Source organism: Aspergillus nidulans, chromosome III, assembly GCF_000011425.1.
Source record: "Aspergillus nidulans FGSC A4 chromosome III".
Lineage (NCBI taxonomy): Eukaryota > Fungi > Ascomycota > Eurotiomycetes > Eurotiales > Aspergillaceae > Aspergillus > Aspergillus nidulans.
Window position 1 is genome coordinate 2,775,516 of NC_066259.1, and position 15,205 is coordinate 2,790,720.

General features: G+C 50.4%; 5 protein-coding genes across 5 annotated transcripts, besides 1 other annotated feature; 3 read left to right on the forward strand and 2 right to left on the reverse strand.

The window, feature by feature from the left end:
• Positions 1 to 15,205: part of a sequence feature (contig 1.161 621..266267(-1)) that runs on past both edges of the window.
• On the forward strand, positions 130 to 1,880 carry ANIA_12082 (uncharacterized protein; the record flags this gene model as incomplete). Its single annotated transcript, XM_050611806.1, has 4 exons — positions 130 to 306; positions 358 to 550; positions 785 to 1,467; positions 1,521 to 1,880. 4 exons carry the CDS (start codon positions 130 to 132, stop codon positions 1,878 to 1,880), a joined length of 1,413 nt encoding a protein of 470 aa, XP_050467790.1.
• On the forward strand, positions 2,075 to 3,975 carry ANIA_08778 (Zn(II)2Cys6 transcription factor; the record flags this gene model as incomplete). The annotated part of the gene is made up of 6 exons (XM_676955.2): positions 2,075 to 2,132; positions 2,183 to 2,317; positions 2,385 to 2,908; positions 2,968 to 3,189; positions 3,235 to 3,315; positions 3,379 to 3,975. 6 exons carry the CDS (start codon positions 2,075 to 2,077, stop codon positions 3,973 to 3,975), a joined length of 1,617 nt encoding a protein of 538 aa, XP_682047.2.
• On the reverse strand, positions 6,734 to 8,653 carry ANIA_08777 (acetamidase amdS; the record flags this gene model as incomplete). Its single annotated transcript, XM_676954.2, has 4 exons — positions 8,370 to 8,653; positions 8,149 to 8,289; positions 7,668 to 8,088; positions 6,734 to 7,554 (listed from the first exon to the last, which is right to left on the reverse strand). The coding sequence occupies exons 1-4, from the start codon at positions 8,631 to 8,633 to the stop codon at positions 6,734 to 6,736; spliced, it is 1,647 nt and encodes a 548-aa protein (XP_682046.1). The 5' UTR covers positions 8,634 to 8,653.
• ANIA_08776 (F-box protein) lies at positions 10,009 to 11,487 on the forward strand (the record flags this gene model as incomplete). The annotated part of the gene is made up of 1 exon (XM_676953.1): positions 10,009 to 11,487. One exon carries the CDS (start codon positions 10,009 to 10,011, stop codon positions 11,485 to 11,487), a length of 1,479 nt encoding a protein of 492 aa, XP_682045.1.
• Positions 12,483 to 15,168, reverse strand: ANIA_08775 (uncharacterized protein; the record flags this gene model as incomplete). Its single annotated transcript, XM_676952.1, has 5 exons — positions 12,483 to 12,533; positions 12,837 to 13,751; positions 13,931 to 14,098; positions 14,588 to 14,706; positions 15,120 to 15,168. 5 exons carry the CDS (start codon positions 15,166 to 15,168, stop codon positions 12,483 to 12,485), a joined length of 1,302 nt encoding a protein of 433 aa, XP_682044.1.

Below are 15,205 nucleotides of genomic sequence, written 5' to 3' on the forward strand. Positions count from 1 at the left end.
TAAGAGTCTGCTGAGGGTAGGTATGCTATCTAGATACGGGGAGACGCCGGTTGAGCAGATGGGTATAAATGCTGGTGACGGCTCGATATCCGTCGAGGAAATCAATTATCCATCTTCACTTCATTCCACATGGCAGACCTAGCAAAGACCCTTGCTGTTGAAACACCAGACACAGAGAAGCAAGATGTCTCCACGGCAATGGACGAGGCTGCCCAGTACCTGGCCCACAGTCGCGGCTTCGAGCCGCTGTCTCAAGAGGAAGAGAAGCAGATGATACGCAAGATGGACTGGATCCTTCTCCCCATGGTACCTCTCCAAAACCTCTTGATGTTTCGCTGGACCCCGCACCGCTAATAGACGCAGCTGTTCATGACCGCTACTCTGGGAGCAGTAGACAAGGTCGCCATCAGCACGGCGGCCATCTACGGCCTAAAGGACGACCTTCATCTCGTCGGCCAGCAGTACTCGTGGGCTGGTTCGATCTTGTCAATTGGAGTGCGTCTTACCCTAGGCTGTCCATTCGCTCTACTTTTACAGCTGGCTAAGAAGAGTAGGCGATTGTCGGAATGTGGCCGTCAACGTATCTTGTCCACCGATTACCGTCGGCAAAGTACCTCTCTGCATGCTCGGCCGGATGGTCTATCCTGGCCCTTCTCATGCCGGTCTCTCGGAACTGGAGTGGGCTGATGGCTCTGCGATTCTTTATGGGTACTTCTCTTTCACTCCTCCAAGCCACGGAGATGAGATGACGAGACGTCAGATGCTAATAGTATCCACTGACAAGGCTGCCTCGAAGCGATCATCGTCCCCTCCATCTCGCTCATCATTGCCGGATTCTACACGAAATCTGAGCAACCACCGCGTAATGCCCTAGTTTTTGCGGCTGCGAGCTCGATCATCAACGGTTTCCTCTCATGGGCTGTTGGACACATTCCGTCCAGTGCACCGCTGGCAATCTGGCAATACCTGTTCCTAATTACCGGCTCCGTGTCAACGCTCTGGTCAATCTTCGTATTCGTCTTCCTGCCCGACTCCCCCATGAACGCCTTTTTCTTGAACGAGAGAGAGCGGTATCACGCCGTCCAGCGCCTGGCAGAGAACAAGACCGGCATCACCAATAGGCAATGGAAATGGGATCAAGCACTCGAAGCCATAATCGACCCCAAGACATGGATCCTTTTCTTTTTCAATATTTCCATTAACATCCCGAACGGGGGCCTAACTACGTTTAGCGGGATCATAATTAACAATCTAGGCTTCTCGGCTGTCAACACCTCCCTGCTGAATATGCCCACCGGGGTGATGTCGACCTTGTCTGCATTTGCTTTCTCTTGGATAGCAGCCAAGTGGTCTAATCGCCGGTGTCTTGTCACTATGATAGCATCCTGTGTTCCCGCCATCGGTGCTATCATCGTCTATACCCTGCCTCGAAGCAACATTGGCGGTCAGATGGTTGGCATATACCTGGTACTATTCGTCCGACCCTCTTTCTAAGACATTATTCCTGCTAACCTCTCAAGTTATACACCTACTTCGGCCCCTATGTCGTCGGAATCTCGATGGCACAGGCAAACACCGCGGGCAGCACGAAGAAGACCGTGCAGTACTCCGTTCTGTATATCGGATACGCGGTTGGAAATCTCATCGGCCCCCAGACGTTTCGTGCGAACCAAGCACCAGCATATACCGGGGGATTTGTGTCTATGCTTGTCTGTTACTGCGTATGCGTGGCCTTGATGGCCGGTTACTGGTCCATTGCCGTAGTATTGAACCGCAGACGGGTGAATGCTGTTGAGACTCCAGAGAGGGATGGAGACTTGCAAGAGGCGTTTGCTGATATGACGGATTTTCAGCAAAAGGGGTTCAAATATACTACGTAGATAGGGATAGCATGCTTGATATTACTCGCTAGTGGCCACTGCTGATAGCGTTGGGGTAACTGCACTACATACTATTCTGGCTTAGACTAATTCTTAGTATGAGATACCGTCAGAAACTGTCAAATCACACCAAGCTGTTAGCTTATAAGCGCAGATCTCCCCCCGCATTCTCACTTAACACTTGGGTTCGTACCATGCCTCGAGCAGACAGGAAGAATACCCGGCGGCGGACTGGATGCTTCAGGTGCAAGGGTAGGTCTAGGACATGTCGTCACGGCGGAAAACGACTAATCCGCGTCTAGAGAAACACATCCAATGTACCGAGGAGTACCCACGCTGCCACCGCTGCGAGTCGCTGAACCTCCAGTGCGTGCGTGGTCTCCGGCTCACGTTTAGAGAAGATGCCATCCAGCGCGGACTGAGCTTTGGGCGTGAGGGTGAGACATCCCTACTTCGAATCCGTATTTATCCTCATTTCTCCATCGAGGTAACTGATCAGCTCAGGGGTCTGGACGAGACGACCGCTTCGCGCACAGAAACAGACACAGAAAGCCCTCTTCGAGGCAGTATCACTGCAACCATATCTCAACCGCTGGGTCTTCCTCAACGTCACGACCAGTGACTTTGATCCGAACAGCACAGAATGCTTGGCCCTTCCATCTGATGCACTTGAGCTTGTTGCTCCCTCTCCCCTGCCTTCTACATACCACCCACTTCACGCATTACCAGAAACGGACAGCTATCTCCTGGATTACTTCATCAGAGGAATCAGCCCATCCTGTTCCCTGAGCACATCACATAATCCCTACGTCTCTCTAGTTATTCCGCTCTGTTTCATCTCCGACACGCTTCGACACGCTCTCCTAGCTGTCGCCGCGAACCAGCTTTGCCTGTTAGGGTGCAACCAGTTCAGACAGAAGGCGTGCCAGCATAAGGATAATGCCTTGCGCGGTCTTCGACGTGAGATCTCTACTGGTCTGCAGGATGAAGGAACCGTGGCCACAGTGCTTATGCTTTGTTTCCAGGACGTAAGGGGCTCGGAGATCTCCTGTTGGTTTTATGTCCCGGCCAGACTAATGCCTGCTAGATATCAGACGGATGCTCACCTTCATGGATAACGCATCTACGCGGTGGCCTGCATCTCATAAAGTACAAGGGCAGTCCAAGTTCACCGAGTCTCTGGAACTTTTTCCGCATGTACTTTGTGGCGCACGACATCATGAGTCGTACGGCTTCTGATGACTGGGATAACAAATGGCATGGCGACGACTCAGCCCAGCTGTGGTCGGAACATGATGATCTGGAAGAGGTACGAAGACTGGCCGTACCACTGTCCTATGCTGACCTCGTCTAGATCGATGTGCTAATGGGCTGCTCACGCAGTCTCATGACCCTGATCCATAAGACCTCTGTCCTCGCAGCTACAAGAGCCAAGGTACCTCGGCGTATCTGATTGTGAGACAATAAACCAGAATATCTGACGTGGATGCCCCTACAGATTCTCAAAAACCGTCCTCTAACGCCATCCGAGGTTGAAGACCACGCAAGGATCACAGTCAACCTTCATGACTCTCTTTTCACCCTGAACCAAAGACTCCCTTCCCACTCTGGCGATCGAACAGACCTCGAAGCCATCGCACATATTAAACGCCTGGCTGCCATTCTCTACCTAACTGAACGCCTCGGTCCGGTCAAGGAGGCTCAAGCGATCCTCGGCGGAAACAACCACAGCGACAGCTATCGATCAAGTCCTGGTGGAACCCAAACTTACTCTAAACATCACCTCATCACTTCTATAATCTCATCCATGTCTTCCCTCTCAAACACCAACACCGCAACTCTCCTCTGGCCCCTTTTCGTCTTGGGAAATGCCGGTCTAGAGAACGAGGAGCACCGCCGCTTTGTCCTGGATATGCTGCTCGGGATCCAGAGAGCTAGGAATTTGGGTAGCGTGCGTCGGACGATCGAGGCTGTGAAGCATGCATTTGGTACAAAGGGGCTAGGGTTAGTTGTGCATGGTGCCAACAAGATGCTGGCGCAGGGGACTCAGACTGAGTGGGGTAACGCAAGGTTCCGGTTTATCAGTCTGGCATAAGACAGCTGTATTGGTGGTGAAGACAGGTGCCTTTTGCGCAGCTAGAGAGCAGGTCAGATCGGACCCCCCGGGAGAGAGCCCAGCGCTATTTTAAATATTGGAGGTAAGGCATATACTAAATGGTCGAGCAAAATGCATCCGGTTAACGCAGTATTTCCGCAGAATATATTCGTCCGTGACAGCCAGCTGAACCAGTTCTTGAGAGTTCTGCTTGGTGGAAGATCTACGCGCGTTGACAAATCAGGGACATAATAAATGACCGCAAGGATTTGAATCACGCTAGGTTCCTGATTGTGTCCCCGATTTTTAGTCAAAATTGTCTGCTGCAATTTGATATACTATCGCTTGCCTATACTACGAATGGGTTATTGGTGTTGAGTTGAATTGTATCAAGCTATTTTCGCGCCAGCTACTCTATTGCCGCATATATAGGCCAAGTATACATGAGTCTCATTGGAGTTTTGCAGCATCTGGATACTTTCTGCATCGACCATATTGTAAACCGATACGTACCTGAAGGTCTCAGGCTTGGTGATCTGGTATAGGGCCACTACAACCAGTTCTCCCTTTCTCCTTCTCGGCTGAAAAGGCCTTTAAATCTGCGGCAGAGACTCATACAGTTATATTCTGGCTCTAGATCCATAATAAGCACGACTTATCGCCTTGTCTTTATGCAATTCAGACTTCTTGTTGTCGCTCTCACCTTGATCAGCTGGCATCTTCGACCTCATCCTCAGCCACCGAGACGCTGGGGCAGATCATCGCTGCAGGTGTCATAGGTCCTTCCTATATAGGCGGAACGTACGAATGGGTTTGGCATGGTGCTCTCTAAGTCGCACCGCTATCTTGGAGGTTTACCAAATTTATGTCTACATCCATCCGGACCATGATCACGGGCAGTGCCTCATACGGACGTTGACGCACGATTTGGCCACCATGTGACTAGACTAGTCAACTCAGGGAGAACCACAATAAACTTGCATTACCTAGGGATACGATATAAATGAAACCCGAAGCAGTCCCTATGCAACCAAGGCATGACGTTTGGGTGACACGACGCGTCTCACCGTCTTAGGTTGTTCACAATTCTAGTGCAGAACGAGAAAAAAAAAAAAAAAAAGTAAACGACTTTCAAAATTTTCGTAGGATAGAATGGTCAGTATGGTTGAGCACAAAGCATGACCCAAAAAAGAATTCCGATACGGGGAATCGAACCCCGAGCTGCTGTGCACATGCAATGAGAGACAGCGATGTTAACCATTACACCATATCGGATGTTATATTTTTATTCTCCTCAAATAAATGTATATAACTATAGGAATGGATTCAATAGAATCTCCCAGGTCAGTGTACTTACTCCGGACCCTCTTAAATATGTCGCCAGAGTGCTTCACTTGAACCGTAATTAGAGCAGGTATCGCGCAAATTTTACAGGCATTTGAGACACTTTTTTGTCCTGGTGAGAGTTTATATATCGCATAACAAGCCCTTGTGCTGGACATCTGCTAATGTGAGGGAAGCACGAGACCGCCGTCAGACTGAACGCTACGTTTGACCATAATCTAAATATACGCTACCTATATTTGTCGCTATGGCTACTATTTCCGATGTTACCGAAGAAGAGATTTTATAAAACCTGGTGAAGTCGAGGAATCGATGAGCTCGCGAAATAGGTGGGGTATCTTGCACATACTTCTACTTGGGTATATCCCCATGGCTATTCTCACTACTAAGTCTCTGGTGAGAGGGGATTGAAGCAGGAACTGCCAGAGCTACGTCGGTGCTTCCAGTCTTGTTTGCATCATGAACTCCACCGCGTCCAGTTGCCACTACTCAGGAATGTACTTCAGAGACTTTTTCGAGAATTTTGTGGATTTACGCTTTCCTTGGGCCGACCTGACTCCCACCTGACTATCTTGGATTATCTTGCAAAGCCAGCTGCCAACCGAGGTTTCCACTGTAAAATATGACCCTAACTCAGCACACGTGACCTCCAGGTTGTGCTTCAGTAGCTGTACTTAATCGTCTGTATTTCGTTAACTATGCTTAGCACATACATATATATCATGGCACTCGGTTGATTAGTCTCCGAGAGGTTCTACTTTTCTTTATTGATGCCGTGGCACCGCAGGACAGTCTGCACGTTACTGCTTCTGTGTGTATCTACAGCGACAAAGTAGTCCTGATAACAGGAGCTTCAGATGCCAAGGTGGTAGGAGCGCTCCACTAGGATGGAAAATGTCCTCCTAGGACAACAATATAAAAGCGGTACTCTTACTGATGTCTATTGGAAGAAAACTTGGGGACTCGACACAGTAATAAGGACAATAGACAGACGCGGAAATCACCTGCAAGGCTGAGCTATCGTTATTACTCTACCGCAAGGCAACAACCAGCTCACCCCTGAGGCACGGGTACCATGGGTTGAGTGGTATGGGGCCATCCAGAGTCACCTGTGGCAGCATGAGACTGCACTCGAAGCAGCCATCAACCCAGCCAATATTCTGGGCTTTCCATCCTTAGATCACATTTGAGATATAACCCATTTGGTGAGAGACACTTGTGCCGTTATACGTGTCTAGACTGGAAACGCAACCCTGAAGGGATTCTTCCTTTGAGAGATGGAAGCGTGTCATATCTCTTCGGTTCTACGGCAGGTTTTTTTCTGCTCTTTCGTAGCATGGCATGGTCACTTCAGCGCTTATTTACAGTTGCTGGTATTGATTTCTTGTGCAAATTGCTATCTGACACTTATTAGCTATGGAGTCACCACATTTCCCAGCAACTTCCCCACTTCCTCTGCAATCGCCAACGTCCTCTCTTCACTGAGTCTCCGTCCGATAACCTGCACTGCAACCGGTGCCCCATGGTACGCCTCCGGATCATACTCTTCCTGCACGAGGGCATCAAGCTCACTAACCGCCTTGAAACTCTCATTCTTCTTATCGATGTTCTTATCCGCAAAGGTAACCGGAACAACCACGCTCGTGAAATCCAGCAGGTTGATCACAGAGGCATACCCATAGTACCGGAACTGGTCATGCCGTACCGCAGCGGTAGGCGTAATCGGCGCGATGATGGCGTCCAGTTCCTTCCCGGCCTTTTCTTCAGCCTCCCGCCATTTCTCAAGGTACTCCATCTGGTAATTCCACTTCTGGAGATGCGTGTCCCAGAGCTCGTTCATGTTAACAGCTTTGATGTTCGGGTTCAGTAGGTCTTTGATATTTGGAATCGCCGGCTCGCCGGATGCACTGATATCGCGCATTACGTCGGCGCTGCCGTCAGCCGCGTAGATATGGGAGATGAGATCGTGGCCGAAATCGTGCTTGTATGGCGTCCACGGGGTCACGGTGTGACCGGCTTTGGCGAGTGCGGCGACGGTGGTTTCCACGCCGCGCAGGATAGGAGGGTGTGGAAGGACATTGCCGTCGAAGTTGTAGTAGCCGATATTGAGCCCGCCGTTCTTGATCTTGGAGGCAATAATGTCCGACTCGGACTGGCGCCAGGGCATGGGGATGACCTTGGAGTCGTATTTCCATGGCTCCTGACCGAGGACGGATTTGGTGAAGAGGCGGAGGTCTAACATACTTCATCAGTGACTGCCGGTCTCGTATATAGTATAAAAAGCAAGAAAGGAGGACAGTGGAGGCCTGGTATAGAGCAGGAAAAGAAGGAAGAGGCGAAGGACTCACCCTCAACAGAGTGCGTAATCGGCCCGACAACGCTGTGCACCGTCTCCTGACCCTCCATGCTGTTCGCCATCTTTGCATACGGCAGCCGCCCATGACTCGGCCTTAGACCGTACAGGAAGTTGAACGCGGCCGGCACTCGAATCGAGCCACCGATATCCGTTCCTACACCGATGACGCCACCACGAATCCCAACGATCGCACCCTCACCACCAGAACTGCCGCCGCACGACCAGTTCTTGTTGCGTGGGTTGACGGTGCGCCCGATGATGTTGTTGACTGTCTCGCAGACCATCAGGGTCTGCGGGACAGAGGTCTTGACGTAGAAGACGGCACCGGCTTTGCGGAGCATGGTTGTCAGAACCGAGTCCCCTTCGTCGTACTTGTTTAGCCATGAGATGTAGCCCATTGATGTTTCGTAGCCCTGGTGGCATATGTTAGCTGACAAAAAGGGACATCTAACGACTTAGGGGCAACGGTGTACCTTGACTCGAAGCTGGTCTTTGAGAGAGATGGGGAGGCCATGGAGTGGACCAACGGGTCTCTTGTGCTTTGCGTAGTATTCATCGAGTTCCCTTGCCTGCGCGAGAGCGGCGTCAGGGAAGAACTCGTGGGCGCAGTTTGTCTGCACAGAAGCCAGCGTCAGCTTGATAGTCCCATAAGGTGGCGTTGTTACATCTCCCTGAGAGGTAGAGGGGACCCTACTAACTGCTGGGCGATTGCTGCCCGTTTACAGAATGCTAGCGTAACTTCCACCGAGGTCAACTCTCCGGCCGCCAGCTTGGACACAAGATCTGCAGCGGAGGCCTCTGTGATCTTCAGTTCGGCCTCTGAAAGGATCCCCGATTTCTTTGGGAAATCAATAACGCTGTCTTCCGCAGGCAGCGTCTGGACTTTCCATTCATCAGGGATGGTTTTTGCGAGGCGGGCGCGCTTATCAGCGGCCAGTTCTTCCCAGGATTGAGGCATTCTGTGTTAGCTTATAGTCAGGATGTTGGCTCGACGAGTGTAAACTGGGAGTTGGCATGAGGGTTATGTAGGCTTCTTTAGCCCCGCATCCCCCTCATTCTCCTCATTGATCCCGGGGGAGCGGATGGTGTTGATAAGAGACTAATTATAGGGTTTAGCTGGTGCCTAGCTGGTGATTGGCTGGCTTCGCCGAATTTTACGGGCCAAGGAAAGCTGCAGAACCGCGGCACTGGTAAACGGTAATTAAGCTATCAGCCCCATGCTAACGAGTTTAAATTACGTGTATTGCTGATAAACACCAACAGAGCTTTACTGAAAGATGGGAGTCACGGTGTGGCTTCCCCACTGCGATTATTGCACAAGCAGCGAGGGCGAACTTGACTGTCGTCGCTGAGCAGCCTGCAGTCAAACATACATATATATCAACCGCGAAGACGTCTGGCCTTGTAGAACACGACGCTCCCTAGCAACACCTGCCGTGTCAGCCTCTACGGTTGTTACTTGCATTCAGGATGCTCTCCAGCGGGCGAGCTATTCAAAATATTCAAAGCAGGTATCTCGTATTGCCAGGATTCAGCTGAAGCAACAGGTGCCAAGGAAATCTGCGTCGGTTCTCATCTGGGCTTGCTCGGTCCTGGCGTAGATCTAGAAACCGCAATCTCTATGAAATGATAAGGTGCTTGACCAATTCTAATATCGGTGTGGTGGACTGTCCTAACAAAACCCGGCTATATTGGACCCATCAGAGCTCTCTTTGATCTTCATATCCAGCGAATGCAGTCGCAGCATTTACATCAGGCTTGATTGAGTATACATCAGCGTTTGCAGTTGGACTGGATCAGGAGGCAACACCTCATGTTGTAGTTCATCATCTAGGTCTTTTGAAACGGACTACTGGGCTTGTCATACCAAGTGCATCTTAGCGCTTGTTTGTGTGACCTATTGTATCATGGGTAACATGTTGATGTCATTCAGGCTGAGTAATCTGCCTATCCAATGATGACTAGTTAAAGATGGATATACGTCGTACATCCGACCTTCAGGGCCGGATGCATTCTTCAGCATACGAAACTGGTGTTATAACTTTGAATCCCATCAATGGTTATCGGGTTGGTCCCATAATAAACAAAAAGAGGCTGCATTGCCCTATGGCATGCCATTCTTGACGCGGCATGCCGAGTTAGCCGAAATTGGGCCAATCGGCTTCCCGTCAGAAGAGGATCACTGGCGCCTCAATTTTGGTTTTTATAGTACCGGTGCAGCACGGCTAAACGTTCTCTTTCTACGGCCCGGCATCTCATAAGCAGCCAGGTACAGAAAAGCAAGAATAGAAAATTCAGGAAAAACCATCCCAGCATCCAACCTGGTGCCCAGAATGGCGGAAACGTCGGATATAAGGAGCAATGGCTATCCATTACCGACTGAACTTTTGCAGGAGATACTCCTATTCGCTGACTTCCAGTCGTTCTTTTCGGCGAGTTGGACGTGCAAAGATTGGCGGAACGCGGCGTTAAGCTCTTATGTACTTCGGCACCAGCTCAACACTGTTCCCACTGTTCCCACACTCGCCGAGGCAGACATTGAACAGGCGACACCACGAGAACTGAGAATACTATTCCACCGTGTCTGCCGGCAGAACCTCATGGGGATACGGAGCAACGTTTCCCTCAGCAATACGGAGGAGAAAACAGTAAGACCAATGTCGGCTATTGCGGTTCAATCTCGGCATGGGTGCCAATACGCGCAGTTGCGTGGGATGACATTCATACTCAAGACGTCGACGTCTGCTAGCCATGAGGTGCAACTCTCACCCACGATATTTCCCCCATCTGATGCAGTACGACAACTTATCGGCTACAATCATGGAGGCTTATTCTGCACGCGGCCGTTTGCGCGAATACAGGCGGCCCTCTCCCCTTGCGGAGAGTTAGTTGCTGTGGCGCTGGGGCAGAAAGTGCATATTTATCTTCTCGGGGAGAGTATGGATATGCGAAATGTGGAAGGTACTATCGGGGATAATGTACTTGAGTCGATACAGCGTATTGAATTTGTGGGCAATCTCCTGTTACGGCTCGAGGTCGATGGGCCTGAAGGGCTTTCCGTGAGGTATCTCGGTTATGGAGAATGTCGATGTCGCGGTATTTCCCCTATTGTTGGAATAACAGCTGGTGGCGCACAAAGACTGGAGTACTGGAAAACGGGGTTACGGCAGGTCTATCTAGACTCTAGGGTTATTGAGCAAGGGTTGGGTGACGGTACCTCAGTGCGTGGGGTGCGGCTTTTCGACATGCAAAGCAGACGGAACGATAACAGATCGTGCTCGTGTCAAGATGAAAAGCACTTCTTTGGCCTGTTTCGATGGCCTTCGTCTGAGAACTCATATGCCGCCGGAAGCATATATAAAAACGGAACAGTCCATATAACACAACGGATTCCCAGCCGTCGACCGAGTTGGGTGAGAGGCCAGCCAGAAGCAGGCACAGCAGAGTCATTTGTACCTTCTAACCCTGCGCTGAGGTGGGATCGTTTTGACCCAGACAACCTCCCACTAGCGCATTGTTATGACCCTTTCCTTGCCATCTGTGATGACGGAAAGATACTGGTCATTTGCGAGCCGCCGCATGGCTCAGCAAAGGGTGCGGTATATGTGTGTTCTGGGGAGATGGCATATTCTAATCCAGAGAGGATTGAATCCCCTGCCCCCTGGCCGTTTGTTCTGAGCCACTTTGATCTGGGGCCTTTGGACCAGGGCGTTTATTCTCTACATATTAGTCGAAACACGTACACTGGCGGTTATGTCATCGATGCCCATACAGAGCATCAGAGGTTACAGTGGCAACTGCAATGGACTTGATTGCATTATCTGGATATTGGTTAAGTGGGGTTTGGGGCCGTAGGACCAGGCCGTACATCAGTATCGTGCAGTCGTTGGCTGTGTTCAACAAAGGCCGCCGGGACAGAGGGAAGGAGATTGACATCGATGTGAGCCCGAAATCGGGGCCCTCGCGTATCGACTGATTCTGCTTGTAGCACCAAGCTGAGAGTTAAGAGGCATATACGGCTGGTTAGGGAGGTTGAGGGAAAGTGTCGGGGAGACAACGATATAGAAAGGCCGGATATTATGGATGATCAGGAACCTAGGGGGTTCCCATATTTTTATCTAAGGAGTTTTTTCTATACTATGATCATCCCCAGTATTTGAGCAATTTGGTCATATCCATAGATAGATGCTGGACGTGGTGCCTCGGCGTAGTAGCTATAGTAGCTATAGATGCAAAATCGCAGCCTGGTCAAGGCAAGAAAGCAGTGACTGAGCCTCTGTTATTGAGGTCGAACTCATTAAGGTCCCACTTGAGCGTCGAGATGCAGGTACTAATGTGCTGTCTGCCAATTGTATTTCAAGAGTTGAGAACTACTACAGATATCCTGGTCGATATAATGTTACTGCAGGCTTGAGTTACTGGTGAGCTGATGATGTGACTGGAAGTTCCAGTAGCCAACCCGCTCTCTTCAAAGGTTCTTGCGCAACAGGATATGGAGATGGTGCAATGATATACTATCTGCAGGCTTGGGCACCTCCACTTGTGCTAGCCAGTTACGCGACAGAACAAATATGGCTTTCCAGGTCAGGGGCAGTTGAGAAAGCTCTTCACACATCTGGATTGGAGCGTCTGCAGAGGTAACAAACTGCCCATCAGGTATGATAGCCTCCATCTAGAGATCTGCGACGAGCAGCAGTCCGCTTCAATCCCATGGGCTGAAGAATACAGTGATCTGTATCAAAGATGTAACTCCGGATAGCTGCTCTTGAGGGTAATCTTTCATAAATGTCTGTATTCATTGACAATATCAACTTCCCGCTCCCACTCTCACTCTCTTGACAGTATCAACGCCGCAACTCTGGAAAGGCAAAAAGTCATAATGAGCCAAATTTATGCTATATTCCTTAATCCCATCCTCAATCCCGGACCAGACCATTTCTCGAGTCCCAGGCGGCTCCTAAAATCAAGGTACAAACGCACTATCATCACAAGGCGGCACAAACAAGTCCAGATCATCCGGGTATCTTACCCCATCTGGGCCAGTAATATCGATCCGATTCGCCGCAGGGCCCAGTCCATTGTTGAATATAAGGGTGAAGGGTAAGAACTCCCCCGCTTCCAATACATACTCAAAATAGTTCGTTACCGGGTCAACACTTACGGGTGCTGCAGCTCCGTCTACATTCCCATCCGTGTAGTCAGTATACGCCTTCTCCCCTCCCCACCAGAACCCCGTGTTATCCTGCCAATTGGCTGATTCAGCTAATATCGGTGAATGAACTGTGTAGTTTCCAGCAATACTAGCAAAAAGGAACCCTTGAAACACGACTGTCCACTGCGAACAATCCGTCTGGGCTGCTTGACCGGGCAGTTGGCAGACCGCAGGACCGGTCGGCCAATTGGGGGATTCGAAATTGATATTGCGGGCCAGACCGGAGGTATAGTAACTCAGGTTGCCATTCCAGTGGGATGTGCTGTATCCGCCGCCGCCTAGGCCGGTGGTGTCGGTGTTGTAGTTGTAGCCATTGAGGTATTGGTAGTAATTTAGCCCTGTAGACAGATGATTGGCATGAGAGAGTGCTGGCAGAGGGGAATTGCGAAGTAAGGGGAGGGGTAAGCATATACCATTGTAGTTTGTTGGCGTGGGTTGAATCCAGGTCTCCGTTACAATCTGCGTTGAGATGGGCGTTGTAGTTACGGTTGCAATTCCGCTTTTCGTTGTTGTGATCGTACTCGTCCTGACGGTAGACTTTAGTTCACGTCCTCCCAACGATGCCTGACGAAGCCTGTGGCTGGGAGAGGAAATGGTAGCATACGTAAGTGCAAAGCCGCCCTCAAGACGCGTGCAAGGTGCATTCGACACTGTCGGGGGAATGACAGTCACGGTGGGACAGCCGATTGGGAGGATGGGAGGAAGAGTTATCTGAGGACTCGCTGCTCGGACTTTCAGAATGCTTGCTCCTGTGTCTGCATCAAGGCCTGGAAGAGACGGGTACGCTGCTAATGTGGTTGCAGTACTGAGGCAGGTGACCGAGGTTGGAGTGTAGATAGTTGTACGGGTCTGGCTTATGGAGATCTAGATGGATTAACGATGGCGTTAGGTCAAATTGAGCTGACTAGAAGCTCGGGGACAAAGAGGGGATCGAGCTGCGCACGCTGGTAGGAGCTGTTATGATGGTTGTGCTGGTACCCTAAGCATCCAGGTCAGGCTCGTGTCAGTGTCTCTAGCATAAGGGGACAATTGGTATTGCGTACGGAAGTCACAGTGCTGGTCGCCGTGACGGTGTACGTCCCTCCAAGCGTGAGAGTGGTGGTAGAGGTACAGATTGGGAGTGGGAAGGGGAGCGTAGGAAGGAGCTCTCCATTGCATACGCAAGCAGCAAAAAGAGAAATAAGGGCACAAGTGAGCGGTTTCATAGCGTGCTAGAGGGTGTGTTCTAGGGTAAGTTGATTATTGAGTGCACTGGACTGGGAGGTATGGCGGATGAGGGTTGAGAACGACAATGAGAACAGATGCGAACCTTCCATCCTCCTTTATATGTTTTCGTCCCTCGATCTGGGCGGGATAAGACCGTGATCCTTCTCAAATGACCTTGAGTGAGCTGAGCGCTGAGCGCCGTGCATCCTCTGCTCTGACAACCACTCTCTATGCCACCTTACATGGCTTTACATGACATCTCAATGTTAAGAGAACAGCTGGACAGCCTCCTCCGTAAATTCGAGACTGAGTCTCCGTGGAGATGCCGGGGACAATATCTGCAGGTGCCAGAGAGGCCTGCATTGCAGTCTTCATTGAAATTTACATAGCGGCCTGCATTGCATGAACCTGTTCTCAGCCAGCCACCGTTCTTTAGGATTCAGTCACATCCTAATCCAGTCTAGAGGATTTTCCCCTCTTGACGTTAGACTTACTGTACCGGCCTTTCCGGCCTTTCCAGACTGAGGGTATGATTGCGTCGGGGCAACCTCCCTAGTTTTGTAGATCGAAATTTGAACAGAGTGAAACGATTTCTTTTTCCCTTTGATTCCCGCTATTCAAGTCTATTAAATAACCATTTGCTATGGTTATGTACATACTAAATGACTACTTGAGAGAAAATGCATTTAGTGTCCTTCAACCCGACTCGCTACCACTCGCTTATTCTTTCTACTCCAGATGTGCCCTATCTGCAGGTGCATGCACAGCGTAAGCAGCCAAATGTGATCAGCTAGCCAGCAGCTCGGTAGCTTACTCATACCAATATGTGCTTTAGTTCAGCCCCCGGTTCCGTCGCAGAACGCCGTCGTATGCTCCAGCCGCGGCTGGCTGACCTCTCCCGGCACAGCCTAAATGTTCCATTCAATTGTGATCGTTCATTCACCATGATAACCCCTTGTTGAAGCATTCGGGGAGCTCAGCAGCGAGGTCAAGTGGACTTGGAGGACATGTTTGCTACAATCTCACCTGCAGCGGCTCCTGCAGGGTCATGAACGCCCGTGGAATGGTAGGTCATCTGGGCAATCTGTACTACACTCACGCAGAACTTTAGC